This window comes from Agrilus planipennis, unplaced genomic scaffold, assembly GCF_000699045.2.
Source record: "Agrilus planipennis isolate EAB-ADULT unplaced genomic scaffold, Apla_2.0 scaffold11, whole genome shotgun sequence".
NCBI lineage: Eukaryota > Metazoa > Arthropoda > Insecta > Coleoptera > Buprestidae > Agrilus > Agrilus planipennis.
The window spans coordinates 738,378-763,005 of NW_020440736.1; the positions used below are offsets into that span (position 1 = coordinate 738,378).

A 24,628-nucleotide genomic window follows, 5' to 3' on the forward strand; every position below is an offset into this window, starting at 1 on the left:
ATCTATAAAAACAAATAATTTTTCAACAGTAACTAACTTTTGTGTGCATTTGTTTGGTTCTTTCTGGACAATCAGTTTTTTTTTGCAGTTAACATGAATAATTCCTCTTTTGATTTCTTTTAATGATGTATAATTTTTTTTGTATCATTCTAAGCAATATTAGCATAAATATCCAAATAAGAAAGTTCTCTACAATCGTTTGAAATAATGTCAAAATGCCGCGATTTTTTAAACCCCTTTCACATATTTAATTGTTATAGTTGATCAGCCTATGTGCATCTGTATATTTGTTAGTGAAGCCTAGCATGCCTTCTGTAACCTGTGCTAATGTACCTGCTTCTGACCGCTAATTTAGAGGTAAATATCCTACAGGTCCACCAGGTATGAATCCCATGAACCCCAGAATGAATCCGCCGCGTGGTCCATCGATGGGTCCCATTGGTCCTGGATCGTACGGTCCCGGATTACGGGGACCTCCCCCAAACAGTAGTTTAGGTCCTCGAGGTCCTATGCCTCCAATGTCAATGACCGGCCCAGGGGGAAGACCACAGTGGCAACCAAACACATCAACGGTAAGATCGTTTAGTGTAAGTGTAACCATTTATAATTTTCTATTTTCTACAACACGTTAAAATTTTTCATTGATGGGAGTTTTCTTCCCCAGATGTCTAATTTTCACGTGTGTCTTAATTTATTTTTAACTGCTCTTAAGACAACAAAAACAAATAAAAGTGTTTATTGATTTAGCCTATGAATTACTCATCATCATCGCCGGGGAACTATGGAGGTCCACCTGGGTCAGCAGGTCCTCCTGGCCCAGGAACACCAATAATGCCCAGTCCCCAAGATTCGTCAAATTCTGGCGGTGAAAATATGTACACGACAATGAAGCCGGCGGTTGGCGGCATTATGCCAGGAGAATTTTCTATGGGTGGTGGTCCCGAGGGTGGCCCCATGGGTCCAATGGGACCAAATTCAATGGGGCCTGTATTAAATGGAGACGGAATAGACGGCATGAAAAGTTCTCCCGCCAATGGCGGTCCCGGAACACCAAGAGACGATAGTGCAAGCGGAATGGGAGACTATAATTTAGCGGGTTTCGGAGGACCTGGCGAAAATGTGAGTAGGCTTAAAAATAGAAATGTAAAGTCCTGGTAGTTTTGGTATCGATATTCTATAATTTAGTCGAATGGATTAAGAAAATATTGATAATACTAGGAAAGACTATACTTTCGGTTTAGTGCCTTTTATTTTTTAATTTCTTATCTTCTATGCTTGTGGGACATTTAGTAGCTTTCCTTTTTAAAATAAAGCGGCCTTAACTTTGAAACAGGAATGATTATTTTCTCACTCTTTTAGTTTCTTTTTGTAATACCTACATGATTTTGCAGTCGTCTTTGAGTTAGTTGCTGACTGTAGTTGTTGTTATTAAAACGTATCCACATTCATATACATACTATCTTATCGATAAGTTTCAGAGAAACACCAAAACGATCTATTAGTCAGTCACACAATAATTTCATTTTAACTATGAATTATTATTAAAAAAAAAGTGTTTTTTATTAAAAAATTGGTAAGGCTTATTTGTTTTTGTTTTAGTCAGATGCTGGTGTTTTTTTGTATTTGATTATATAATATCCAGGTAACGTTAATAGTAGATTGATTGTTTTAATTGTCTGGCTGAGTTTATTTCTAGTAAATGTTAATTAAATAATGTGACATTTTGGCAGCTTGCATTTTCTTTTGTAGACGTTGAAGAGCGAGAATTTCTTGGGAAGATGCAAGCTGCAAAATTAAACGAAACACGTCTTCAATGAAAACATATTAAGGTAATTTATGTTTAGTGTTTCCAGAGTTGACTCTTGTTAGTTAAATGTTCTGTGTTTCGGATGACAAAAAAATGTAAAGCCTCATTTAGCTCGACGATACAGCACAAACTATTTAGTACCGTTTGTATTAAAAGCTTACTGAGTGCACTCGAGCAGTATCTTCAGTATTTAAAGTGTTTTCGGAAAACGTACAAGGAGATTTATTTTAATATGTTATATATGAGTATACACTGCAACATTTTTAGATTCTGGATTTTGTACGTATTTTGGAAAGCACTGAAATATCAAGTAGAAGTAAGAGATTTTAGGGAATTTAAGTATTCCTTTAACATATTTACGTTATCGATGTTTTCTTAATTACAGCCGTGTTAAAAGAAACAAAATATTACGAAAAGAAAATAAAAAAAGGACGTATTTAGTTTTAAGCAAATTATGAGAATATCGATATTAACCAGCCTTAAAATGAAAGAGGCTGTAGGTGCTTGAGCTTGAGTAGACTGACACTTAACCACTAAAGGTCGCTTTCCTTGCAGGACCAAACGGAATCAGCTGCTATTTTGAAAATAAAAGAAAGCATGCAAGAGGAGGCCAAGAGGTTTGAGAAAGACTCGGACCATCCTGAGTATTTCATGCAATAACTTCCTCGCTGGCCTCTTGGCTGGTGGACACGCCTTTCTTCCTTCCTAACCTACTAACCCGGGCGGTGGTCTGTCCTTCTGCCCTGGCCCGCACGCCCATATTAGCTAATCTTGGCTGTCGCTAGTCATGCGTGTTTTCTGTTTACAGATATTCCTTTGAGACCTGAGAACATTGCTGGGGACGAATGGTCGGTAGTCGGTAGGGCAGGTATAGGCTAGTGTGCGTGTTTAAGTTCCTGGGCATGCGCGCAGTATCACCCCTCCTATCAAGTCCACCGGCCAAAGACGAGGCGAAGGCAGTTTAAATGTTTTCGTTCACATACTACAGTACTTCTACTACCTTTACATGAAGTGTCTACATTCCTCCGTGAGGCAGATTACAGACACCAGTGAAACATTATTAATTATTATCTTGCGTATATAATTAATTGTATCATACAAATAACGATATTGCCACTACTTAAAACACATCACGGTGTAGTTGATTCTGTTTTTTTTTTTAATTTCTACAGTAGTTAAATCGATACAAAATTACGGGGTTTTAATCTGCCTTAGCCTAGTGTGATTCGTTCGCTCATCTCTATGTGTACATGCAATAGAATAAATATTAATTATGCCCAAGGAGTTCGCACTTCTTGTAACAAACACTTAAATCAATTGATAATTGTATCTTATTTCAACCCCATGTCGATTGCGTTTCCTTTTCATCTTTTTGTTGATACCTTGCCCCCATCATATAATTTTTTTAGTATAAGGAATCATTTAATTTATAAATTCTATTCTTGAAGAAAAAAAAATAAATATTTAAAACACTGTAGAACTTTCGTTTTCTTTTATTTACCATTAACAATAACCCCCAGCATATTGAAAAATATGCTAAATTAACTAATCAATAAAGAAGAAAGGTATGTAATTATTTCATATTTTAAATTTTATAAAGGTAAATTTTAAATAAATATGCGTAACTTATAATATGAGGTATTCCATTGTAAGAAACGATTACAAAAATGAACACGCATTAAAAAACTCACTTTTATCTTGACTGTTTGTCTTCTAGTATAGACATTTTACGATTAGTACATAAAAAAATTAGATCGGTATTGTAATCATAAGAGTAAATTAAGCATCTCGTTAATTAAAAAGATAATAGACTATACATTTAAGATGTCATTGACCTACATTATTCCTTAAATAGAAAAATTAAGGTAATTATTCTCAGAAATTGTAATAAAGCTGCTAAAAATATGAAAAAAAAATATGTTTAATTTAGTACAAAAGAATGCAAAATATTATTCTTATGATCTTGGTATAAACTTAAAAGTTAGAGGCATTTATAACGTTGCAGATACTTATAATTGGACTTATTAACGATGACGCTTAAGTTCTCAGTAGGAGATAGGAATACAAAAATATACCGTACGTATTATTAATGGTTTAAGTCTTTCAGGATTGATCTGGTTATTCATTCATTAAAAGTTTGCTTGAATACGTGACAACTCCTGCATATGTTAACAAATAAAAAACAAAAAAATAAACATAAATAATTATATCGTTGATCCGACATAATAATTCGACTAATTAATTATTAATTAGTTATTATTTATCATGTAGAATGACTAACGATAAGAGTAAAAATATTTGTGTGGAAAACAAAATTGAACTATTGTTAAATGGTATGTATATGTATATATATATAAGCATGCAATAGTTTTATACTTTAAAGAATAATAAACGGTACATCTTTTTTTTTGTAAAACAAGTTTGGAAAGTTTCTTTAAATGTTATAAATGACAAATTTTATACTCATTTTTTTTGCATTAGAAGTTTATTACATTAATTCTGTATGTTTCAAGTAATTGTTTGCTTTCCTTTTTATAAAAATGTTTGAATGTTATTAAATAGCGCACTACAGGTACTAATTTTTGTAAATAATTCAGACGTTGTGTTCTTTCTGGAAAATGAAATAAAAAATGGAAAAATGACCTTAGAATCGAGATTGGCAACTAAAATTTTAATAGAGAGATGTAAATTATATCTCGAAGAACTAAACGTGCAAAATGTTCAAGGAACAGACATTTATAATCATATGCCATATGTGGATATGCAAGTGAAAACGAGTAACGGTAAAATTATATTTTCTTACATTATAAAAGAATGATTAGAATAAGCTATTATTTGATATAAAGTGGACAATGTTAAGGTAGCACCTTATCTCTTTTGTGCCCCTTATGCAAACGCTTATTGTTTCAATTGTGCTATAATTATTTATCATTATATATCCATGTTGCATTCATTTACAATGAAAACGCTAACAACAATAACAAATTCTTTATGAATACGACCATGTTTGTAACACATTTTTCGATAACTACATTCAATATATAAACTACAGGTGAAGACATTTACTTAAATTAATTCGTGTTAACAATAACTGTATTTACCTATTTCTTTATAACAGTAAATTTTTAGTTTTGGATGAATATGTAGAGTCTGATATAAAATTTGAAGAGGATGTTCAAAACCAAGAAGCTCTTTACCAAAACCCTTCGTTGAATCTATCAAAATCTGATAATCTATCTACCTCGTCAGTAATGAACGATGAAGGCAATTGCCCATATGCAAGTAAGAAATATTATATTTCTATTATCTTATCTCTCTTTTAATTGTAGTGATTGATTAATTTTATAGATTTACCAGCCCAACAAGTAAATACTTGCGAAAAAAATGGACCATTAATAAAAAAAGAAAAATTCCTATTTCTTGAACACCACAAAAAGATATTTGCTGCAGTCCAAGAATCGTTTTTTCTTATTTACTTGAGTGAAAAAGACGTTAAGCCAATTCGAACAATTGACTTGACCAAATACGAAGTCAGAATTCAAAATAACGGCAAAAATAGTAAAAAAAAGTCTGCAATTTTTGAATTTGTCCGCCTGAATAAAAAATCGTATCAGGTAATACATCCCCAGAGAAACTTTAGAAGTAATTTTAAGCGTTTTGTTTTTTTAGTTTATTGCCCAATCTGATGAAGAAGCAAATGAATGGTGTAAAGCAATAAGCAGCAAAACTTCAAAAACTACCGAAAATACGTTTAAACCCGCGACAGTGCTTCTTAAAAGAAATCTTCCACCTTTGCCCAAAATTAAAAATAAACTCGAAGCAAATACTTATGAAATTGTTGATATCGATGTAGATTATACCGAGATAGAAAGGTAATGTTGAAAATTATATTGGATTATTAGTTAAAAAAATCAAATTTAGAATCGCTAGTAAATAAAATCTTTCAATGTTCCTTAAACAAGTTATATGTACAATGTAGCTACTTATACATATGTTAGTCTGAGTTATCTACAATTATTGCTTCATTTATCACTGTAATAAACAAAGCTACCTTTCTTTAGTGAGTACAAATATAAATTATTACATAAAAGTAAATATTTAACGTTAAATTTTGACAAGACAATACATTTTTATTTACTGAACAAAAAAGTATGACGGGCGGACAATAACGAACTCTAAATTAAATTTATTTTTTAAATGAAATACTAGTTATTATATACAAAAACATGATCGATGCAATATGGTAATAACATAGTTCGAAGAAAATTTAATGTCACTTACCACTATTCTAGAAAACTGCTTGCGAATGAAGTAGATCACCTGAAAAAAAGATTCGCTTAATATAATTTATTGTTTTTTGTGTCATCATCATCATAAGGTCATCAGTCCTAAGACTGGTTGGACACGTACCTCCACTCCCTCCTATCCTGAGCTAAACCTCGCATTTCCCTAAAACCAGAACAGCCCACATCCTTAACTATTTGCGAAGAGTAATCTAATCTAGGTCTACCTCTACCCCTCCTAACTCCTGTTTCTGCCTCTAATATGTCTCTGACTAGACCTTCATGCCTGAGAAGGTGTCCTACCAACCTATCTCGCCTATTTTTTATTGACTTCCATAGAGTCCTCTGTTCTCCTATTCTTTCCAATACCTCTTCATTTCTAACCTTTTCTACCCACGATATCCTCATCATCCGCCTATAACACCACATTTCGAACGCTTCTAACCTTTTCTTTTCCGCCGCTCCCACTGTCCATGTTTTGCACCTGTACAACGCCGTGCTCCAAACATACACCTTTAACAACCTTTTTCGAATTTATAAATTAGTTTTTTGTGTATATTCGTAAAAACTAATAAATAATTAATGCTATCATTAGAAGTATGCTTCAAAATTAGATCTTATCGTTAATCAATAAACCTATGTGCATTTTTCTATTAGGCATCTATACACGCATATGTTGTTATCTATCTATTAATTTTATAATGAACTTTGTCCTTCTGATGATATCTTATTTACGATATAATGAACAATGAGTTAAAAATAGTTCGTATTATTTTGAAAACGTAGCATGCATTTTCAAACGAGGTAATACACAATCTGATTTATATTGTTATTTAACAAAATAATTTTAAAATTATGAAAAACATCATATGAATCAATGGTTAATCCATGTTTATTTCACATCAGGGAAAAGTGCTTTGTGATTTATTACCGTCAGTAGTATTTTATGTACATTTATTATGACAAACTACACAACTACTGTATCCGATAAGAATGTAATAATATGTTTAGCAATAAAAACGCTTGGTTAATACATTAATTTATTTTAAGATTACTCTGACATGTTTCGGCTACAATGCCTTTATCGAAGAGTTATTTACAAACTAACTAAGGTATCCAGGTCGGTTGTTTGTCTATTTAACTGATATACCGTATATCATTATTAGTTTGTTTGTAAATATCTCTTTGATAATGGCATTATTGCCGAAACATGTCAGAGTAATCTTTAAAAAATTAGTAAAACGTGCTAACCGACTGTTTTCATGACTAATAAACTTATCAAAAAATGTTTCACCAAAAAGTGATCACCTTCGTGAAATTTTCGACAATTAGATTTATGATTAACCGGTTAAAAGGTTAAAAATAATGGAACAATTAATAAAATTATTATTTAATGTGTTTAGCAATGAGGGAGCAAAGACTGACGACATAGAAGAAAAGAAAGGCAAGGAAATTCCAATTCCTCTTCCGCCAAGGGTTCCCGAGGGGGTTTCCTTCAAATCGCCGTTAAATTCGTCGAAAAAGACCTACAAACGACAAAATTTTGAACAACGATCGCATAGAAAATTCATCGATCTATCCAATAATTACGATTTGATAAATTTTAGAGAAAAACAAAAAGATGTGTTGGAATGGAATAAACTAAGAAACGAATCTACTAATAGTGGCACTTACGACACAATCAATAACAATCCTGACAACAATCTACAAGGAAAAGAAGCAGATTATGATAACGAAAATCTTAATTTAGATATTTATGATTTAGATTTTGAAAAGAACGAGGAAAACAGAAACCACGGCAATGATGATGATCATCAAAACAACAATTCAAAAGAAGAAGAAATTGGTAGTAACAAACCTTCTTTTACATTTAAACCAAAATCAATTTCGATTCCATATAAAAAAAAATCGTATCATGTTTCTCTTCTCAAAGAAAAGTAGAAATTGCAGGGCAAAAGCTAGTATAAAATAATGCTTGTATTTACGATTTATTTTTTTATTATTGCAAAGAAGTCAAATGTTTGTCAGGCTGCAACATAATAAAAAAAAATCCAAATCGATGCAGGGAAGGTTTGAACCTTGAACCCCCGTAGCTACGCCACTGGAATTCGTCAGTTATTTATCATATTTTACCTTTCACAATCAAAAGAAAAATTAATTTTATGAAACGTAAGATAGATAATAACCATCGAATCGAGATAAATATAATAGGTGCATTTAATACAAAAATATTAATTGTAAAACAAATGGAAAATGTTAAGACGTTAGTGTTTTATATTGCACAAGATTAATAAATAATATTGTTTTCATATTGTAAAATTTTAAGTTTAGCCCTAATCTGTATTTATTGTTTAGGAAAAACGTACAAAGTATAGGTAAACAATTATTAATAAATATTTTGATCAGAAAATGGTTCTTTTCCTTAGATAGATAGCAAAGTGAATATTTAAAACGTAGAAAAAATTGATCAAGGGATCGAATTCTACAAAAGGATCGTAAATACCTTTCTGTATTTTATGACATCCTGTGATTCTCTACAATTTGCTTAAAGTTAGGTAATACAAAGTACCTATCCTAGACATATTTTCTGATAACGTATTCGAAATACTTTTTTAAGGGTATTCACGAATTTTAGTCGATAATAAAACGTTTTCTAGCGCAAGCGTTGGAGATGTTTTTAAACACAACACTATTTTACGCGCATTTGACTTTCAATAGTCCTTTGGTGCATGGATGTTGTGATCCAACATCAGGGTTCAGGCGTGTCATTTTACGGATAGTTCTGAAACGCTATGTACGTATACGATATGCTTTTCATTATTTACTGGCTGGCTATTTTCTTTTTTTGTAAAAAAATTACAAATGCGAAATGTAATCTTTTATAACAACACCCTTGCCACCTTTAATATCAATGCATGACCTAATAAATGCCTATAAAACGTTTGGTTCTATTTAAAGGTATTTTTTATAAGACATCAACAACTAAAAAATAGTTTTGACTTATTGTCAGTACGATGGTTACATATTGTTTATAATATGTACGCAATTTACATGTATACATATATGTATAAAAAGCAAGCTGGAATATTGATCATAGAACATATAACAGATGCATGTTTTGCCCTTGCAGTTCTCCTACATTAATTTTATCTTCCTAATAAAACAAAAAACATACAAAACGTACTAAATCACATGTTTGATTGGCCAATAAGAGCAAGAAGACACTAATTGCAAGATCTTTCGCTGTGAACACATTTTGTTTATATGATTGCATAATTTTGACAATTTCGAGATGTCGATGAGAAGTAACAGTATATTAATGCGAGAATATAATTCCACAACTTTAGGGCAAAACTGTAGTAAAGTATTTTTTTAAATTGTAATTTTAAAGTATAACAGCTATGTAAAAACTGAAATACTGAACTTTAAATGTTATCCTCTATACATATTTTTTTATAGGTACTTCAGTTGTTATCAGTAATCAACAAAAATAATCTGTGTATACATATAAAACGGTGATTTAAATCAAAACTAGGTGACATAGATAGGTGTTATTTTCGAAAAGGAATAAAAAAATAGTGTTTTATGCGCATTTTTTGTGTTAGTACCTAGGTATAAACAATTTATCAAAAACGTAAACATGACAGGTGTTTATTCGTCTAATAAACTACGTTTAAAATAACGCAAAAAGTTGGATGAATCCTATGTTCTGTGTAGGTAGGTGGCCTTCGTCTTGTGCACAATAGTTTGCACGCGATTAATGCGTGTTACAGTAATTAGAAAAATGTAGGATGCTTTGTACCATTTAACACAATTTTTGTTTTTAAATCCTTTCGAACACAACATGTTTAATGTTAGTGCTACCGTAATATAATGTAAAGTAAATTCTATCTTCTAATATTTAAAAAAACTGAGAAACTGTTATGGCTAATAGGTACCTACGTATAGGTATTTACTTTATTTTGTAATATGTACGTATTACATACAACATACGGTTTATTTCTGACCAAATTGCGGAAGTTACTTTTATTCCGTTGCTTCGTCTTTTGTTTATTTGCGATAAAACTACAAATATTCCAAATATTGAAATATTTTAATTACTTGTAGATTAACACTTATCTTTCTTTGTTTTATTTTTGAACACGCTTAATATAAATATAAAAAAATACAAAAATAAATTAATGCACGTAGCTACCTATCTATGCAAAGTAATGTTTGGATAGATACATAGGCTTAGCTTAGACTGTACTGCAACAGATAATTTTTACCATTTTAATGAGAGAATGGAAACAATTTTTTTGAAATATTTAATAATAAATACGAAATTATTTGAAGGTTGATAGTAGGTGATTCATTTTGTAAAATATTCAACGTCTATCAATTGAAAGCAAATAAATTTTGATTATAAAAGGCAATACACGTATCTTCAATGAACATACACGTTATAAAAGTTTATGATATTGTTCTATTTGACCTCTTAAAATAGATTTATGTAAGTCTCAATATAGGTATTTGAATTAACATTTATTAGTTAGAACAAAGAAAAATGTGAATAATTTTGTTTTGAACGCAGAAATATAAATAAAAATGAGATGTAAACAAATATTTTGTAAATTTTGCAGAGGAAAAAGGAAGTTTTGACNAAAAATCGATGATAACTAAAAAAAAAGCGGCAAAAAAATGTATAATTTCGCTGAATTACTTGCCTTACGTATTATACAAAATAAAAAAGTAGCATTTTCAAAAGTAATGCTCTAAAAGTCTAAGCAATACATGGAATGGTACAAACTTTATAAATAAAATTATACTTTTAGTACGTGTAAGTGTGTATGCATGTGTTTACGTGTTTCATCCGGTACTTCTTTACCTGAATGTTTTTTGTGTTAACTTTGAGTAGGTTCACGCGTTTACCACGTGTAAGACAAATGTAAACAACTAGCAGAAATATACAAAAGGACAGGGAACAGCTGCTTACAGCTTAATAGTTCGTGCAATCTACGAAGCTGAAGTACAAGTGTATAAATAACAACTCGCTCATATAATTACGAGTACTAGAGAAGTGTTTCTTTCTACCTATATCGCAAACTTAAATAAAAATTTTGTGCTCATTGCATTTAAGATATTGTGGTAAAATGTTAACGGAGCTTCTCTCTCATGAGAATTTAAATAATTCCGCAAATACTACGCCTAGATATCCATGGTGAGATTTTTTTTCTAAAAAGCATTTATTTAAATATGGAATGCCATTGTTATTTTCAATAGGGTTCGCGGTGGGGAAATTATGAACATCTTTAAAATAAAATTAAACACACAACAGAAGTTTTTAAATGTTTCAAAGTATGTTTATTAAAACTCTAAACATGTTTCCACCTACTATATCTTTATCAAGAGTAATGCTATTTACTTTCTTACCTTTCTTTTGTAGTGTGCTTAATTTTATTTTTTAGAATACCTTTGTTAGTTTTTGTGTTATTTAAATGAATATTTTCATTTAAAAATTTTTTAACCGTTGCTTTTTTAATGTCCCCCTTTTGAAGCTTTAAATTAATAAAACTGACTTGTTTTTCAAAGGATACAAACAGCAATTGTGTTGCTAAATTGATAATAAAAAAATATTAAGTGGGTACTTAGATATGTACCTAGTATATTGCGCAACGTTTAACGACTATGTAGATGATGGAACCTGTTTATTGTATTTTAAATAATGATTCGTCAATGTTTGGCTCCTGTATTAACACTTAATTTTGCTCTACAATTTTTTTAAACAAAAAAACGCTTTTAAATAACAACATTAGTAATCTTTCCCTATAGTTCTCTTCAGTCATCCACAATGAATAAGTTATGTCGCCAAGTTTCCATCGAATCTCCGGGGCCTACAGTAAAAGACTGCGTATTCAATTTTGAAGTCCCTGTACCAGACGTACCCCCTTTTGGTGCCAGATTAAGAGTAGTGTGTGCTGGAGTTTGTTACCGAAATCGTAACAGATCAGCTTCTGTTTCATCAATGTCTTCCAATGCTTCAAATCAGTCTTTAGAGGAGACTCCGTTTAGCCCTGCTCACCACGGAATTCGGGATGGAGCTCTTTTTCCGGGATATGAAGTATCAGGAATCGTAGATGAACTCGGTAGCGAAGTAACTGATAACGGTAACATTGTTTTGGGACAAAGAGTCGTACTATTTCCATATGAAGGTGTACCAGATGGGTATGCTGAATACATCGTGGTCCCACAATTGAGTTATCTGGTGCCTATTCCTGACAATTTGCCTTTGAGCGTTGCAGCCATGTTACCCACTGGCGCTCTTCTGGCTAAAAACGCTGTCATTGCAGCCCACGAATATGTTCTTGAATTTTTAAAAGAAAGGCCATCAGATCAAGATTGCAAAATACTGATTGTAGGAACTGGTGGCTTGGCTTTGTGGGCTATTAGAATTGCACAACATCACTTCAAGTCTTTAGAATATAAAGACAGAGTTCAAATCACAGTAGCAAGTCTTAAAGACGAAGGCTTCAAGCTGGCTAAAGAACTTCATGAGTTAGTATATGGCTACTGCTTAACTTTTAATTTCAGATCTTATTTGTTACTTTTTTTAGTGTAAACTTGGTTCAATGGAATGAAGAAGTGTATGAAAAGCAGTTAATAGAAAGAACAAAAGATGCTTGTCGTGGACCAGTCGATATCGTCATAGATTTTGGTACAACTTCAAGATCTTTACACAGATCATTGCAATGCTTAAATACAGTAAGTGGTCATTTTAAATTTTTCGAAATATTAGAATATTTATTATTATTTCTATTTATATATAATTTTTATAGAAAGGTATTGTATTGGTAAATGAGGAAGTAGCCGAACGTTTACTACCAAAATTCTCAAGATTAGCCGCTGAAAGGCAGCAAAAAATTCAAGCCATACAGAAGGGTACCATTGAACATCTTCAAGAGTTGGTGCATTTGGTTGCAGAAGGAGAGGTAATTTGAGTGATTAAAATCACTTTATAGTAATAAAAAATTGCTAATTATATTTTAAACTTAACAGATCATACCTCCACCCCACACAGAATTTTGTATTGATGATACATCAAAGGTAATTCAAAAGTTATGTGATTCAGAGATACCTGGACGAGCCATTTTGAGATTTCATAATATTCAGTAAATAAGATCCGTTTTTAATTCACTAATTGTAAGAACTGTTACTCTTTATGTGATCCTTTTTAAGTTATTTAAACTTGCTGATAGTCGTTTTTTAAAGTATTACTATAGATTATTCACTTTCTAGATGTGATGTTAGGTATGATTTTTTTATTATGTATTATTTTTTATAAATAAAATATTAAACATACGTATTTGTAATAAATGAGTGATAGGGGGGCGCTTTGCTATTGTAGCATTATGTAAATTGAAGATATTACGAGTTTACGATGGATGTTGTTTACAGCTACATTAGTATTTGAATATTCAAACGTACTAATTGCTAGTCGGAAAGCGCAAAAACTTAACATACACTGTCAATATCGTAAAAAATGTTTTTTCCTTCAGAACGACTTATCCGTTAAGATTGGAATGCTAGGCAACTTTGGAAAATGAAAAGTCTAGCTTGCCGTTAAAAAATCGATGATAACCCCCAAAGACGTAAAAATTTTATTATGTCGAAATCTTATATTACTTGTAAATAGGGAGGAATTAATGAATAATCGGATTATACAATTCATATAAATTAATTATGTACCATGCTATCACCGTACAAGTTGGATCCTAAGGATATTCTGCTTCTTATATTTTAGCACAAAAAGCAGATACAATTATATTTATATGGTAAGGGGAAGAGTTATACATAAACTAATAAAACTTACCCAGTAAATTAATGTTAAATTAGTGGAAACTATGTTTTTATCACTTCAACACACTACAAAGCAACCCCTTTCAATAACAACTACTAAACTCGCGGGAAGAGTAGAATCAAGAAGAAGATTAAAGGTGAACCAACTTTAACAAATAAAATGTTTAACCTAATTTAAAACAAGGCGGCAAATTTACTAATTTGAAAAAGATGCAACTCTAAATTAGTTAATTTTTACCCAGAGGCCTTGCGTATGCAGTACAGAAGATTAAGATATGGACATTTAATCGCCATCTACTGATATTTACTGTGAACTGTAGTATTTATACTTGATCAACTAATTAATTTACACGAAGTAGCTTTTATACCTGATAGGCACGTAAGCCATATGAATGAAAAACAATATTTTGCTCAGTAACTTACCGAAAATTGTCCAAGAACTTACGTTAACGTTCTTTATTATATACGTAAGAATTTTTCTAGTATCTATTCAAACTAAAAAGTGCATTTATCTGTTAATAAATAAAACAGTACGTATAGATAATATTTTATTAAACATATTTTATATAAACTTCTGCTATAGCAAGCATTACAGTAATTGTCAATAAAAGCTATTAATCTGAAGTATTTCCTTACTAAAAAGAGTAAAAGTAAGTCAACATAATTCAGCTTCTATTTGCTTAATGATAATATTTGTTTTTTGTAGATTTATTTATTACTTTCAGCATAGAAAACGAAAACTTATTTTGCAATAAATGCTCTTATAATGACTTGTTATTTCATGCTATTAACCAAACTAAAACAAAACTTATGATACATTCTGCTGTTTTAGTTTTTTATACTTGCTTAATATTAATACAAAATTGGTAACTTGCCTGTTATATATGTATATATACTGAATAAAAAATAATGTACACCTTTGGCAACTGAATATGGAATGATATTTACTTATAATATCCTTATTAAAAATCACAGAAATATGATGTGTCAAAGAAGAACTACAATTTTGCAACATTATAAAAATCTACAAATTTAATATTTCTAATATAATGTAATGTCCTAATACCTAATACTGAATATGGTCATGTGGCTTATATTAATGTTGACACATCAATGTAATTGATAATAATTATATTAAGTAGATGTTACACCTTTCCTAGCAACTAGGAGATTTAACACAGGATTCTTTTTAATATAGCTCACTGCCTTTTTATGTGTTACCATTGTAAAGTCATATCCATTGCACTGTAGAATTTTGTCATGCACTCTCAAACCACTCCTTGAAGCAGGACTATTATCGTGAACTTCCGTTACATAAATGCCCTATATTAAAAACTAAATCAATTTTTTTTACTACTAGCAAAATATTTACTACATACATTATCTGTATATCCCTGAGGACTTTTTCGACAATCTTGATCAATTCCACCACCTATTTTAAATCCACATCTCATTGTATCACCACTTACTTCTTTATGAAGAGTTATTGGAATCTATTTCAATATAAAAGCTTTAAACGTTAAGTAATATTTGATAAATTTTAATTTTAACTTACACTTAAGCATTCCATAGCCGTTCCGGCTTGATGCTGAAATGCCATTTTAGCACACATTTTGATATTTGATATATTTAAATCACTTTCAACGTTAATTCCTCAATTTCGCTATTGTTGCACTGCTATATTTTTGTTTAATGGATTCAAATAGCTTGCCTTAATTAATACTAACTACCCACCTAAAACGCTAAAAAATAATGAATCATAACAAAACTATAATTGACAATAATGTAGTCAGTATCTATGTGCTCAGTGGCATGCTCAGTGGTGACAATTCAGAACAATTGAACAACAAATAAATATAGGATAAAGACTTTTTAAGTTGCGTTCGTAAAATTAATTTCAAAAAGGAATCCCAGTTTGTTGTATTACGTATTACATAAATTTTTAAATAAAATAATTTTCCAATTAGTAACGTTTTAAAAGGACATAGTTTTTATCTTCTTGTGGTTACAACAAGAAATGCTGATTTTATTTGGTATCTCTTCAAAATACAATAGTATCTTTAAAACTAAAGCTCTACTATATTTTTTNATGCTTCTGTATCTATATGCTTTTGCCCCCCTATTAAGTAAATAACAATGGGAAACAAATAAATATGAGTATGATCCATTACTATTAAGTTATTTTACAAAAAAAGTATGAGTTAATTTTTCGGTTTTAACGCTTCAAACAAATCAAAATTTTCACAAAATGTAATCAATTGATGTTTATTAATGTTTAAAAATTTATAACAAAACGAATCTGTTATAAAGAAGATTTAAATTTGGCATAATATCAGAAATCAATTGTAGAAGTGCCTATTTGCTGATATTTTTAAGTTATGTGTTTATATTGCTGTTGGAGTCATCATTTGAAGATAGAGGTCAAGTTCTTTAGGTAAATTGGAGTAACAAATAACAATTTTAACTTCCTTAAATAACTTCTGTTTTTATTTCTTAATTCAAAACCATTTACAGATGATATTGGGTTTATAATTATTTTACATAAGGCATGGATAAATATTGTTTAAAATCTTAAATAAACAATAAACATTCCTATTTTATTAGTTTATCATTGTACTATGATTTTTAAAACCTTCCATGATCTTAAATCACAAAATCTATTGAAAAACAAGCATTTGAGTAAATTTTAAACTTTGGATATAGATTTCCACGTATAATTTAAATTTCATGCTCAATTCAGCGGAAATGTTGTTTAGGGGAATTAAGGTTTGATTCAGGGAAATAAAGTGACGAGTGCTGCCATTTTTTTCTCTAGTCAGTTTCCGTTTGTGTAGGGCAGCACATCTACAGCACAGCAGTTGTTTCGGTTATTTCTTTATTCTATTTATTCCAGTTCTATATAAAAATAGACGTTGGGACTTGCTGTTGTTAGTTTTGTGAATTTTTACAAATAAGTGAAACTGTATAAATAAGTAATATACAAGAATTTTTAATTATAATACTTCACCGTTAAACAATAATGGCTAACCAAAATCCAGACACGACGGCAGAAAAAGTGGAAAGTTCAACAGAAAATGGCAATGTTAATCAACAGCATAATGCAGGTGGCCACGGAGGACCTGGAGGTCAAGGAGGAGGTTTACAGGGTGGTAGGCGCGGTGGTAGATTTGGGGGCTCCGGTGGAGGTGGCGGACGAAGACACAACCCCAATGTAAGTGTTGTTTATTGTATAATTAATTAATGGTTGGTGTTTTTTGTAAGTATTTAACTTCAATGTTTCTGTTTGGCACGTTAAGTATTTAATATTATATTCAATTTAATCAGTTCTTATCATGACAAGCATTTGATTGATAATTGATAAAAAATTTAAATTATTGATAATGACAACCAAAGTCAAAGTTACAATTTTGAACATAACCTCATATGTGAGACATATTCGAAGAGTCAGTCTTCTGCAGTTTTCTGACTCTTTAAAAGACCTTCAATTAGCAATTAGTAAATCATCACTATAAGTAATTAGACGAAAAGGAAGGTCAAAGGAATATTAAAATGCCCATACACGTGTAGTGTCTCATAATAATAACCTGTAAAGTGAATAATATAAAAACTTGTTCTACCACTTTCGGATAATTAATTATGTTTATTTTAAGGTTTCTTCTTCGAGAACTACGTGAAAATGACGTTAAAGAAATTCATATTTATTTCAAGGCTGAAATAGAAGAATATGTCCGACGATAATCAAAATTCTGTATTGCTAAGCAATTTTTATCTTGGTAGAAGAAGGTACAGGGTATACTACCATCGAAATCTTATTGTTTGGGATAGTGAAAAACCTCCTTGCGGTAGGAGAAAAGAATTCTTTAACAGTACTTCATTAAATAATAATTTTACAGCGCAAAAAACCGTTCCTATAGAAAATGTGATAGCTGTACAGCATAATTATGAAACATCCACACATCCTTCTGAAGAACCCAGATGTGATCCTAATGCATTTACAATTCATTTTGCAGAAAGGGGTGAGAAACGAACGTGGAAATATAACAGTATTACCTTTAAACATTCCGATGTTTTACAAGTATCATCCTGGGTAAAAACATTACAAAATCATCTGCAAAGTAAGTATTTCAGTTTTTCTAATACCTTTTTTATTTATTTGTACATTTTTTAGAGTTCACTGGAAGGCCTAAGCATTTATTACTGTTTGTGAATCCCTATGGAGGTAAGAGAAAAGCTTTAAAAATATTTGAAAAATTTGGAAAGCCACTATTTCAAATTGCTGGTGTTGATGTTAGCGTAATAATTTCACAAAGACAGAACCAAATTCGTGATATAATAATTAATCACAATTTGGATAACTATGATGCAGTAGGCTGTGTAGGGGGAGATGGCACTATTTCAGAATTATTTAATGGGTTAGTTTTGAAAGAATGTCAAAAACAGGGAATCGATCCTGATGATATGTCAATAGACTTGCCAAAGCCAAACTTGCCAATAGGTGTAATACCAGGTGATTATCATTTTTTATTTATATTAATTTTGTAAATTCCTTATTCCCAGGCCCTGTGAGAGCTAAATCAGAACCCAGGTGCAAAATTGCTTATTAAAATTAAAAATTCATTATGACAAAAAAAAACATTCTTTGGATTATTAATCAATTCTAAAGGTGACAAAGAACATTCGCTTTAAGAATGCTTTCTAAGTGTGTCACTTCTTTTGTAAGCCCCCTACTGACTCAAACATCAGAGTTTACAAATTGTAAGGACTTTTTTACGCAGTGTTACTTCATCCATATCCAAGTCCACAAAAATCTAAATTATTCCAATACTTGGATATGTATTCTATAAAGATCAGATATGGAAATGGTCAAAATTACTTTATTCTCTTGCTGGTTTGTGAAGTATCTGCCGTTGTGACGCACTGGTCCCTAACCCTTACACCGGGTCCTGAAGGGGGACTATCCCCCTTCACACTCTTATGGGCTTGCCAATACAATCCCCTTTACTTGTATATAAGTATTTCTATTTTAAAAAGAATTATTCATCTGCTAGGTGGAAGTACTGACTCAATTGCATATTGCCTTCATGGAACAACAGATGTAACTACAGCAGTGTTGCATATTATTTTTGGTGATAAAACGGGATTAGATTTGGTTTCTGTATATGATGAAACTAGACTGCTAAGACTATTTGCTAGTGCATTTAGTTATGGCTATTTAGGTGATATTGCATACTATAGTGAGCAACTGCGCTGGATGGGCCCCTCTAGATATGAATACACTGGTTCGTAGTTGTAACTCTGATATTATGTGTAAAAATTACTTTTATTATTGTAGGTTTTAAACGAATTATATCAAATACTGGTTATAAAGGGGAAATTGCAGTTTTATCTGAAAATGATCCTATTGGTACAAAATGCTATGAAAAATGCGTGCGTTGTTCTTTAAAAAAAGCGGAGGATAATGATAATAAAAATGAAGGCGTTTGGAAAACGCTAAAAGGAAAGTTTTTCATGGTAACAGCCGCTAATATAAGTTGCGCATGTGAACGAAGTCCGAATGGAATTGCCCCTTATAGTCATTTAGGTGATGGAAATATGCATGTGGTTTTGGTTCGTCACACATCACTTATTAATAATCTTAGATTGTTAATTAGATTAACAAGAAGTGATAGTAATGTTGACGATTTAGATTTTGTGGAAATTCACCAAGCAAAAGAACTTTGTTTTCGGGCTGAAGATATGCAGAGTCGTTGGAATTGCGATGGTGAAATCCAACATCAAACTGACGTTAGGGCAAAGTAGGTTTTATTTGATAAAATGTTGAAATCAAAAATACCTTTATTAACATAGCTAAAATTGGTTTGTTTGCTGTTATCTATTTATTAGGAAGATAGCACTTGACATAATCAATTAAGATATTGTAACTAACATTCATTTTGTTATTATTAGCCCAAATTAATGATTAAAGCATTTTAGATTTTCAACAGTTAATATTAATAAATTTAAAATGTTTTTTTTTTATAGAGTACGATGCCAGTTACTTACCGTTTTTACTCGTGGTGCTCCTAAAGTAGAACAAAATGAAAAATTGGGTTGCTGTAGTTTTTGTAAGCATTAAATGTATAATTTTGACAGTATTCAGGGATGGTTAACTAAGAGTACTTCAGGCAGTATTTTATTATTTTTTTTAAATGTATTTCTTACTTGTTGTTAAACATTCCTTTTTCTACTAGGAGGTTACGGTTGTTTATATATTTTTTTCAATAATTTTGTTGTTGATCTTTGGTGGAAACTATTGTTTTTATTGTACTTAATTCAATACGTATCTGTTATTAATATGGTATTGTTTGCTCAAATTGTATTTCATGCAATAAATATGCTATATTTTAAATGATTGTTGTTGATTTTTATTTTGTTTAAGATAAAAAAATCATTTTATCAGTAGCAAAGTACACTTCAAATAAATAATCTATCACCTTTTAGTTATTTTTATTCAAAAGTAAAATGGTAAATAACTTTAAGTAATATAGTTTTGCTCATCACATACATAATTGAGTGATATTTCAAAATTATGTTTACATAAGGAATATAGGTTTCATAATTTCATAAAGTTTAAAATTGTTGCAAATAAATATTTGTGGAAAGTGTTTACTACTTTTAACGTTATTTAAATAGAACACCTTGTATTTGGTGTTCTTCATAGTACCAGTTATATTGTAAAGTTAATGGCTTAAAATCTAGCAGTATTAATAATATAATATATAACAGTAAAAAAATAATGATAAATGCAAAGTGTATATCAATGATAATAAAACATTTGTAATATCTTAAAGAGTGGGGATAACAGGATGTAAAAGTCTTTTCTCTTCATTTTGTTCTCTAGCAATATCAATAGAGGCAACTGAGGGAACTCCTAAGGGCGGTTCTAGTAAATCTTTTTCGAATTGCATTATATGCTCTGCTTCGGCTTCAATTAAGATGTATAATTAAAATGATACCACAGTAAAAAAAAGATACAATACAATACCTTTAATTCTATTTCTTTTGGTACCATAGGCAAGATCTGTTTGATATGCCATTATAAATGATAATGGTACGATTGGAGAAAGAAGGCCAATTTTCTTGTTTCTTTTATAAGCAGCACTTAGGAGAAATAGACTAGTCACATAAAAAGCACCATACCAAAAAAATAATTCTCTTGATGCTGCTATTTCTAAAGCAACTTCTCTCTCTTTCAATTGTTGCCTCATTTGCAACTGCCTCTCTAACTGAAAATAGACTTATGATTTAAAAGGTAATACTTTGTACTGTTTTACTTACCTTTATGGAATTCATTTCAGTGATAAATTCATGATTTCGTTTAAAATTTTCTTCCATATTAACAGTAAAATAATTTCCCATTTTTTAGCCTTATTTAAAAGCTAATGTTTTGGTTAAAAGTCTTATATATTTGTTCTACCCAAAGCCACTTTATAATCATAAAAAAATCAACATAATTTTATCATTAATAATATTTCAATTATTTGTTGTTTTTTTTTTTTGAAAAATAAACTGTTATCATAACCTCACTTGCTAATAATTATTTGACAACATACAGATGACAGTTTGCTAGTGATGTGTTGCGTCAGTTTTGTGAGGTTGTCAAGCAACCGTATCAGCCATAGTACATACCTTGTGTGAAAGGTATTCTCATAATTTGTTTAATTTGAATGAATTGTTATACTCGTTCTTTTGTAACAGCAGTAATTTATAATTAAGTAGAACAGAAAGAAAAGTGGCGCCTTAGATTTTCTTCTAGTCATTATGCTTTTTATTGTAGATGTCCCAAATGAAAAGTTCCAGTTCAGAGCGTACCAGTATTCATGATATGTTGAAAGAAACTTCGTCTAATGACAATAAGAACAACGTTGTTTCTTCTGTTGAAACAAAATCTGTTTGTCCATATTCAAGATCAGTACCAAGTAATTTAAACACATGTACTAGCTCACCTGCCATTTTAACACCCACTACACCTAGCCAAAATAATGATGCTGCAATTTTAAAAACGTCTTCAAAGATTGAAAATCTTAAAAACTGGTCAATATCAACTTACAAATGTACAAAACAACTAATGTTTGAGAAACTAGGAAAAAGTTCAAGAACTGTTGATGCAGGTACTCATGTAAATATTGAAACTGTTTGTTTTTATAAAGAAGACTCTACATTTTAGAATTAGAAGCCCAAATAGAACAACTGAGAGATACCCAACGCAAATACTCTAATATATTACGTCTATCTAGAGCACTGACAACTCATTTTTATCATGTTGTTCAAACTCAAGTTTGTACTTAGTTATTTTTGTGCTAATTGTTATTGCAGTAACTTTTCTTGTTTTCAGCATGCTTTGGGTGAAGCATTTTCTGATTTAGCCCAGAAATCTCCAGAATTACAGGAAGAGTTCTTATACAATTCAGAAACTCAACGTAATTTAACTAAAAATGGAGAAACATTACTAGGAGCCCTTAACTTTTTTACGTCCTCGATGAATACATTATGTAATAAAACAATGGAGGACACATTACAAAGTATAAGACAATATGAAGCAGCAAGAATAGAATATGATGCGTATCGCACAGATCTAGAAGCTTTAACAACTAAAATAGATGGAAGTGCAGATTTGGATGATGCTCAGAAGAATTTTGAAGTTCATCGCCAAAACTTTATGAAATTAAGGAGTGAAGTAGCCATTAAGATGAAATTTTTGGATGAAAACAGGGTATTAATATCTAGAAGGAGTAATTAGTATTTATTTAAATTTACTTTCCTGTCTTTTTTAGATCAAAGTAATGCATAAACAGTTGCTTTTATTTCACAATGCTGTTTCTGCATACTTCTCTGGAAATCAAACTGCTTTAGAAGCTACTTTGAAACAATTTAATATAAAAGTGAAAACACCAAACTCTTCTTTTCCATCCTGGTTGGAACATTAGTTTATAGTATTATAATTTTCTGTATTCTAGTCATTAAGATTATAGAGTTTTTTTAATTAATGTTTACGACTCAAAATTTTATNGTCTTATATATTTGTTCTACCCAAAGCCACTTTATAATCATAAAAAAATCAACATAATTTTATCATTAATAATATTTCAATTATTTGTTGTTTTTTTTTTTTGAAAAATAAACTGTTATCATAACCTCACTTGCTAATAATTATTTGACAACATACAGATGACAGTTTGCTAGTGATGTGTTGCGTCAGTTTTGTGAGGTTGTCAAGCAACCGTATCAGCCATAGTACATACCTTGTGTGAAAGGTATTCTCATAATTTGTTTAATTTGAATGAATTGTTATACTCGTTCTTTTGTAACAGCAGTAATTTATAATTAAGTAGAACAGAAAGAAAAGTGGCGCCTTAGATTTTCTTCTAGTCATTATGCTTTTTATTGTAGATGTCCCAAATGAAAAGTTCCAGTTCAGAGCGTACCAGTATTCATGATATGTTGAAAGAAACTTCGTCTAATGACAATAAGAACAACGTTGTTTCTTCTGTTGAAACAAAATCTGTTTGTCCATATTCAAGATCAGTACCAAGTAATTTAAACACATGTACTAGCTCACCTGCCATTTTAACACCCACTACACCTAGCCAAAATAATGATGCTGCAATTTTAAAAACGTCTTCAAAGATTGAAAATCTTAAAAACTGGTCAATATCAACTTACAAATGTACAAAACAACTAATGTTTGAGAAACTAGGAAAAAGTTCAAGAACTGTTGATGCAGGTACTCATGTAAATATTGAAACTGTTTGTTTTTATAAAGAAGACTCTACATTTTAGAATTAGAAGCCCAAATAGAACAACTGAGAGATACCCAACGCAAATACTCTAATATATTACGTCTATCTAGAGCACTGACAACTCATTTTTATCATGTTGTTCAAACTCAAGTTTGTACTTAGTTATTTTTGTGCTAATTGTTATTGCAGTAACTTTTCTTGTTTTCAGCATGCTTTGGGTGAAGCATTTTCTGATTTAGCCCAGAAATCTCCAGAATTACAGGAAGAGTTCTTATACAATTCAGAAACTCAACGTAATTTAACTAAAAATGGAGAAACATTACTAGGAGCCCTTAACTTTTTTACGTCCTCGATGAATACATTATGTAATAAAACAATGGAGGACACATTACAAAGTATAAGACAATATGAAGCAGCAAGAATAGAATATGATGCGTATCGCACAGATCTAGAAGCTTTAACAACTAAAATAGATGGAAGTGCAGATTTGGATGATGCTCAGAAGAATTTTGAAGTTCATCGCCAAAACTTTATGAAATTAAGGAGTGAAGTAGCCATTAAGATGAAATTTTTGGATGAAAACAGGGTATTAATATCTAGAAGGAGTAATTAGTATTTATTTAAATTTACTTTCCTGTCTTTTTTAGATCAAAGTAATGCATAAACAGTTGCTTTTATTTCACAATGCTGTTTCTGCATACTTCTCTGGAAATCAAACTGCTTTAGAAGCTACTTTGAAACAATTTAATATAAAAGTGAAAACACCAAACTCTTCTTTTCCATCCTGGTTGGAACATTAGTTTATAGTATTATAATTTTCTGTATTCTAGTCATTAAGATTATAGAGTTTTTTTAATTAATGTTTACGACTCAAAATTTTATTTCATAATTAGGAAAAAATTTCTTTTATATATTATTTAATT

General features: G+C 30.6%; 9 protein-coding genes across 17 annotated transcripts in view; 6 read left to right on the plus strand and 3 right to left on the minus strand.

Annotated features, from left to right (window-relative positions):
- LOC108733809 (single-stranded DNA-binding protein 3) overlaps positions 1-3,128 on the plus strand; it is a 15,371-nt gene extending 12,243 nt beyond the window's left edge. Inside the window, exons 11-12 of the mRNA XM_025979884.1 lie at positions 920-1,119; positions 2,363-3,128. Coding sequence (XP_025835669.1) covers positions 920-1,119; positions 2,363-2,467 — 305 coding nt within the window. The 3' untranslated portion in view covers positions 2,468-3,128. The remainder of the gene's footprint in view (positions 1-919; positions 1,120-2,362) is intronic.
- The window catches only part of LOC108733808, a 13,695-nt gene extending 7,525 nt beyond the window's left edge, over positions 1-6,170 (minus strand). The window contains exon 1 of the mRNA XM_025979878.1: positions 6,089-6,170. The gene's annotated coding sequence lies outside the window, so the exon portion shown is untranslated. The remainder of the gene's footprint in view (positions 1-6,088) is intronic.
- LOC108733820 (TNF receptor-associated factor family protein DDB_G0272098-like) lies at positions 3,346-8,500 on the plus strand. Of its 2 annotated transcripts, XM_025979879.1 has the most exons (6): positions 3,346-4,140; positions 4,405-4,590; positions 4,937-5,089; positions 5,156-5,421; positions 5,477-5,679; positions 7,494-8,500. In XM_025979879.1, exons 1-6 carry the CDS (start codon positions 4,080-4,082, stop codon positions 8,029-8,031), a joined length of 1,407 nt encoding a protein of 468 aa, XP_025835664.1. In that variant the 5' UTR covers positions 3,346-4,079; the 3' UTR covers positions 8,032-8,500. The 2 variants fall into 2 exon arrangements, with proteins under 2 accessions (XP_025835664.1, XP_025835665.1); XM_025979880.1 differs by lacking the exon at positions 4,405-4,590 and having other exon boundaries at positions 3,347-4,140.
- A 285-nt stretch (positions 8,501-8,785) lies between these two features.
- LOC108733819 lies at positions 8,786-13,428 on the plus strand. 3 transcript variants are annotated; one of them, XM_018465143.2, is made up of 5 exons: positions 8,786-8,884; positions 11,902-12,624; positions 12,684-12,831; positions 12,906-13,058; positions 13,126-13,428. In XM_018465143.2, the coding sequence occupies exons 2-5, from the start codon at positions 11,921-11,923 to the stop codon at positions 13,240-13,242; spliced, it is 1,122 nt and encodes a 373-aa protein (XP_018320645.1). In that variant the 5' UTR covers positions 8,786-8,884; positions 11,902-11,920; the 3' UTR covers positions 13,243-13,428. The 3 variants fall into 3 exon arrangements, with proteins under 3 accessions (XP_018320645.1, XP_025835671.1, XP_025835670.1); XM_025979886.1 differs by lacking the exon at positions 8,786-8,884 and adding an exon at positions 11,055-11,290 and having other exon boundaries at positions 11,886-12,624; XM_025979885.1 differs by lacking the exon at positions 8,786-8,884 and adding an exon at positions 11,056-11,290.
- A 1,033-nt stretch (positions 13,429-14,461) lies between these two features.
- LOC108733821 (uncharacterized protein C45G9.7) lies at positions 14,462-15,836 on the minus strand. Its single transcript, XM_018465145.2, has 3 exons — positions 15,482-15,836; positions 15,306-15,419; positions 14,462-15,249 (listed from the first exon to the last, which is right to left on the minus strand). Exons 1-3 carry the CDS (start codon positions 15,536-15,538, stop codon positions 15,061-15,063), a joined length of 360 nt encoding a protein of 119 aa, XP_018320647.1. The 5' UTR covers positions 15,539-15,836; the 3' UTR covers positions 14,462-15,060.
- A 1,476-nt stretch (positions 15,837-17,312) lies between these two features.
- LOC108733777 (ceramide kinase) lies at positions 17,313-20,318 on the plus strand. 2 transcript variants are annotated; one of them, XM_018465076.2, is made up of 7 exons: positions 17,313-17,517; positions 17,577-17,768; positions 17,820-18,041; positions 18,095-18,433; positions 18,975-19,205; positions 19,259-19,721; positions 19,948-20,318. In XM_018465076.2, the coding sequence occupies exons 2-7, from the start codon at positions 17,651-17,653 to the stop codon at positions 20,039-20,041; spliced, it is 1,467 nt and encodes a 488-aa protein (XP_018320578.1). In that variant the 5' UTR covers positions 17,313-17,517; positions 17,577-17,650; the 3' UTR covers positions 20,042-20,318. The 2 variants fall into 2 exon arrangements, with proteins under 2 accessions (XP_018320578.1, XP_018320577.1); XM_018465075.2 differs by having other exon boundaries at positions 17,313-17,512.
- Positions 20,319-20,439: 121 nt separating this feature from the next.
- On the minus strand, positions 20,440-21,428 carry LOC108733781 (plasminogen receptor (KT)). The gene is made up of 3 exons (XM_018465081.2): positions 21,244-21,428; positions 20,951-21,191; positions 20,440-20,890 (listed from the first exon to the last, which is right to left on the minus strand). Exons 1-3 carry the CDS (start codon positions 21,322-21,324, stop codon positions 20,751-20,753), a joined length of 462 nt encoding a protein of 153 aa, XP_018320583.1. The 5' UTR covers positions 21,325-21,428; the 3' UTR covers positions 20,440-20,750.
- A 90-nt stretch (positions 21,429-21,518) lies between these two features.
- Positions 21,519-22,964, plus strand: LOC108733778 (arfaptin-2). Of its 3 annotated transcripts, none has more exons than XM_018465077.2 (5): positions 21,519-21,606; positions 21,743-22,076; positions 22,133-22,242; positions 22,301-22,678; positions 22,740-22,964. In XM_018465077.2, exons 2-5 carry the CDS (start codon positions 21,743-21,745, stop codon positions 22,890-22,892), a joined length of 975 nt encoding a protein of 324 aa, XP_018320579.1. In that variant the 5' UTR covers positions 21,519-21,606; the 3' UTR covers positions 22,893-22,964. The 3 variants fall into 3 exon arrangements, with proteins under 3 accessions (XP_018320579.1, XP_025835600.1, XP_018320580.1); XM_025979815.1 differs by having other exon boundaries at positions 21,578-21,676; XM_018465078.2 differs by having other exon boundaries at positions 21,588-21,680.
- A 28-nt stretch (positions 22,965-22,992) lies between these two features.
- LOC112906131 (arfaptin-2-like) lies at positions 22,993-24,605 on the plus strand. Of its 3 annotated transcripts, none has more exons than XM_025979814.1 (5): positions 22,993-23,289; positions 23,356-23,689; positions 23,746-23,855; positions 23,914-24,291; positions 24,353-24,605. In XM_025979814.1, the coding sequence occupies exons 2-5, from the start codon at positions 23,356-23,358 to the stop codon at positions 24,503-24,505; spliced, it is 975 nt and encodes a 324-aa protein (XP_025835599.1). In that variant the 5' UTR covers positions 22,993-23,289; the 3' UTR covers positions 24,506-24,605. The 3 variants fall into 3 exon arrangements, with proteins under 3 accessions (XP_025835599.1, XP_025835598.1, XP_025835597.1); XM_025979813.1 differs by having other exon boundaries at positions 22,994-23,293; XM_025979812.1 differs by having other exon boundaries at positions 22,994-23,219.
- Positions 24,606-24,628: the final 23 nt, after the last annotated feature.

Coding starts and splice junctions, on each gene's coding strand:
- LOC108733781 (XM_018465081.2), bottom strand. CDS start 21,324: ATGGGAAATTATTTTACTGTTAATATGGAAGAAAATTTTAAACGAAAT. Junction 21,192..21,243: donor CTGAAATGAATTCCATAAAG/GTAAGTAAAACA, acceptor GTCTATTTTCAG/TTAGAGAGGCAGTTGCAAAT. Junction 20,891..20,950: donor CAAAAGAAATAGAATTAAAG/GTATTGTATTGT, acceptor TCTTAATTGAAG/CCGAAGCAGAGCATATAATG.
- LOC108733778 (XM_018465077.2), top strand. CDS start 21,743: ATGTCCCAAATGAAAAGTTCCAGTTCAGAGCGTACCAGTATTCATGAT. Junction 22,077..22,132: donor TTCAAGAACTGTTGATGCAG/GTACTCATGTAA, acceptor TCTACATTTTAG/AATTAGAAGCCCAAATAGAA. Junction 22,243..22,300: donor ATCATGTTGTTCAAACTCAA/GTTTGTACTTAG, acceptor TCTTGTTTTCAG/CATGCTTTGGGTGAAGCATT.
- LOC112906131 (XM_025979814.1), top strand. CDS start 23,356: ATGTCCCAAATGAAAAGTTCCAGTTCAGAGCGTACCAGTATTCATGAT. Junction 23,856..23,913: donor ATCATGTTGTTCAAACTCAA/GTTTGTACTTAG, acceptor TCTTGTTTTCAG/CATGCTTTGGGTGAAGCATT. Junction 24,292..24,352: donor AATTTTTGGATGAAAACAGG/GTATTAATATCT, acceptor TGTCTTTTTTAG/ATCAAAGTAATGCATAAACA.
- LOC108733820 (XM_025979879.1), top strand. CDS start 4,080: ATGACTAACGATAAGAGTAAAAATATTTGTGTGGAAAACAAAATTGAA. Junction 4,141..4,404: donor AATTGAACTATTGTTAAATG/GTATGTATATGT, acceptor TAAATAATTCAG/ACGTTGTGTTCTTTCTGGAA. Junction 5,680..7,493: donor GATTATACCGAGATAGAAAG/GTAATGTTGAAA, acceptor TAATGTGTTTAG/CAATGAGGGAGCAAAGACTG.
- LOC108733777 (XM_018465076.2), top strand. CDS start 17,651: ATGTCCGACGATAATCAAAATTCTGTATTGCTAAGCAATTTTTATCTT. Junction 18,434..18,974: donor GCCAATAGGTGTAATACCAG/GTGATTATCATT, acceptor TTCATCTGCTAG/GTGGAAGTACTGACTCAATT. Junction 19,722..19,947: donor CAAACTGACGTTAGGGCAAA/GTAGGTTTTATT, acceptor TTTTTTTTATAG/AGTACGATGCCAGTTACTTA.
- LOC108733819 (XM_025979885.1), top strand. CDS start 11,223: ATGTTAACGGAGCTTCTCTCTCATGAGAATTTAAATAATTCCGCAAAT. Junction 11,291..11,901: donor ACTACGCCTAGATATCCATG/GTGAGATTTTTT, acceptor CTTTCCCTATAG/TTCTCTTCAGTCATCCACAA. Junction 13,059..13,125: donor ATTTGGTTGCAGAAGGAGAG/GTAATTTGAGTG, acceptor TAAACTTAACAG/ATCATACCTCCACCCCACAC.
- LOC108733821 (XM_018465145.2), bottom strand. CDS start 15,538: ATGTGTGCTAAAATGGCATTTCAGCATCAAGCCGGAACGGCTATGGAA. Junction 15,420..15,481: donor CGGCTATGGAATGCTTAAGT/GTAAGTTAAAAT, acceptor ATATTGAAATAG/ATTCCAATAACTCTTCATAA. Junction 15,250..15,305: donor CTCAGGGATATACAGATAAT/GTATGTAGTAAA, acceptor TTTTTAATATAG/GGCATTTATGTAACGGAAGT.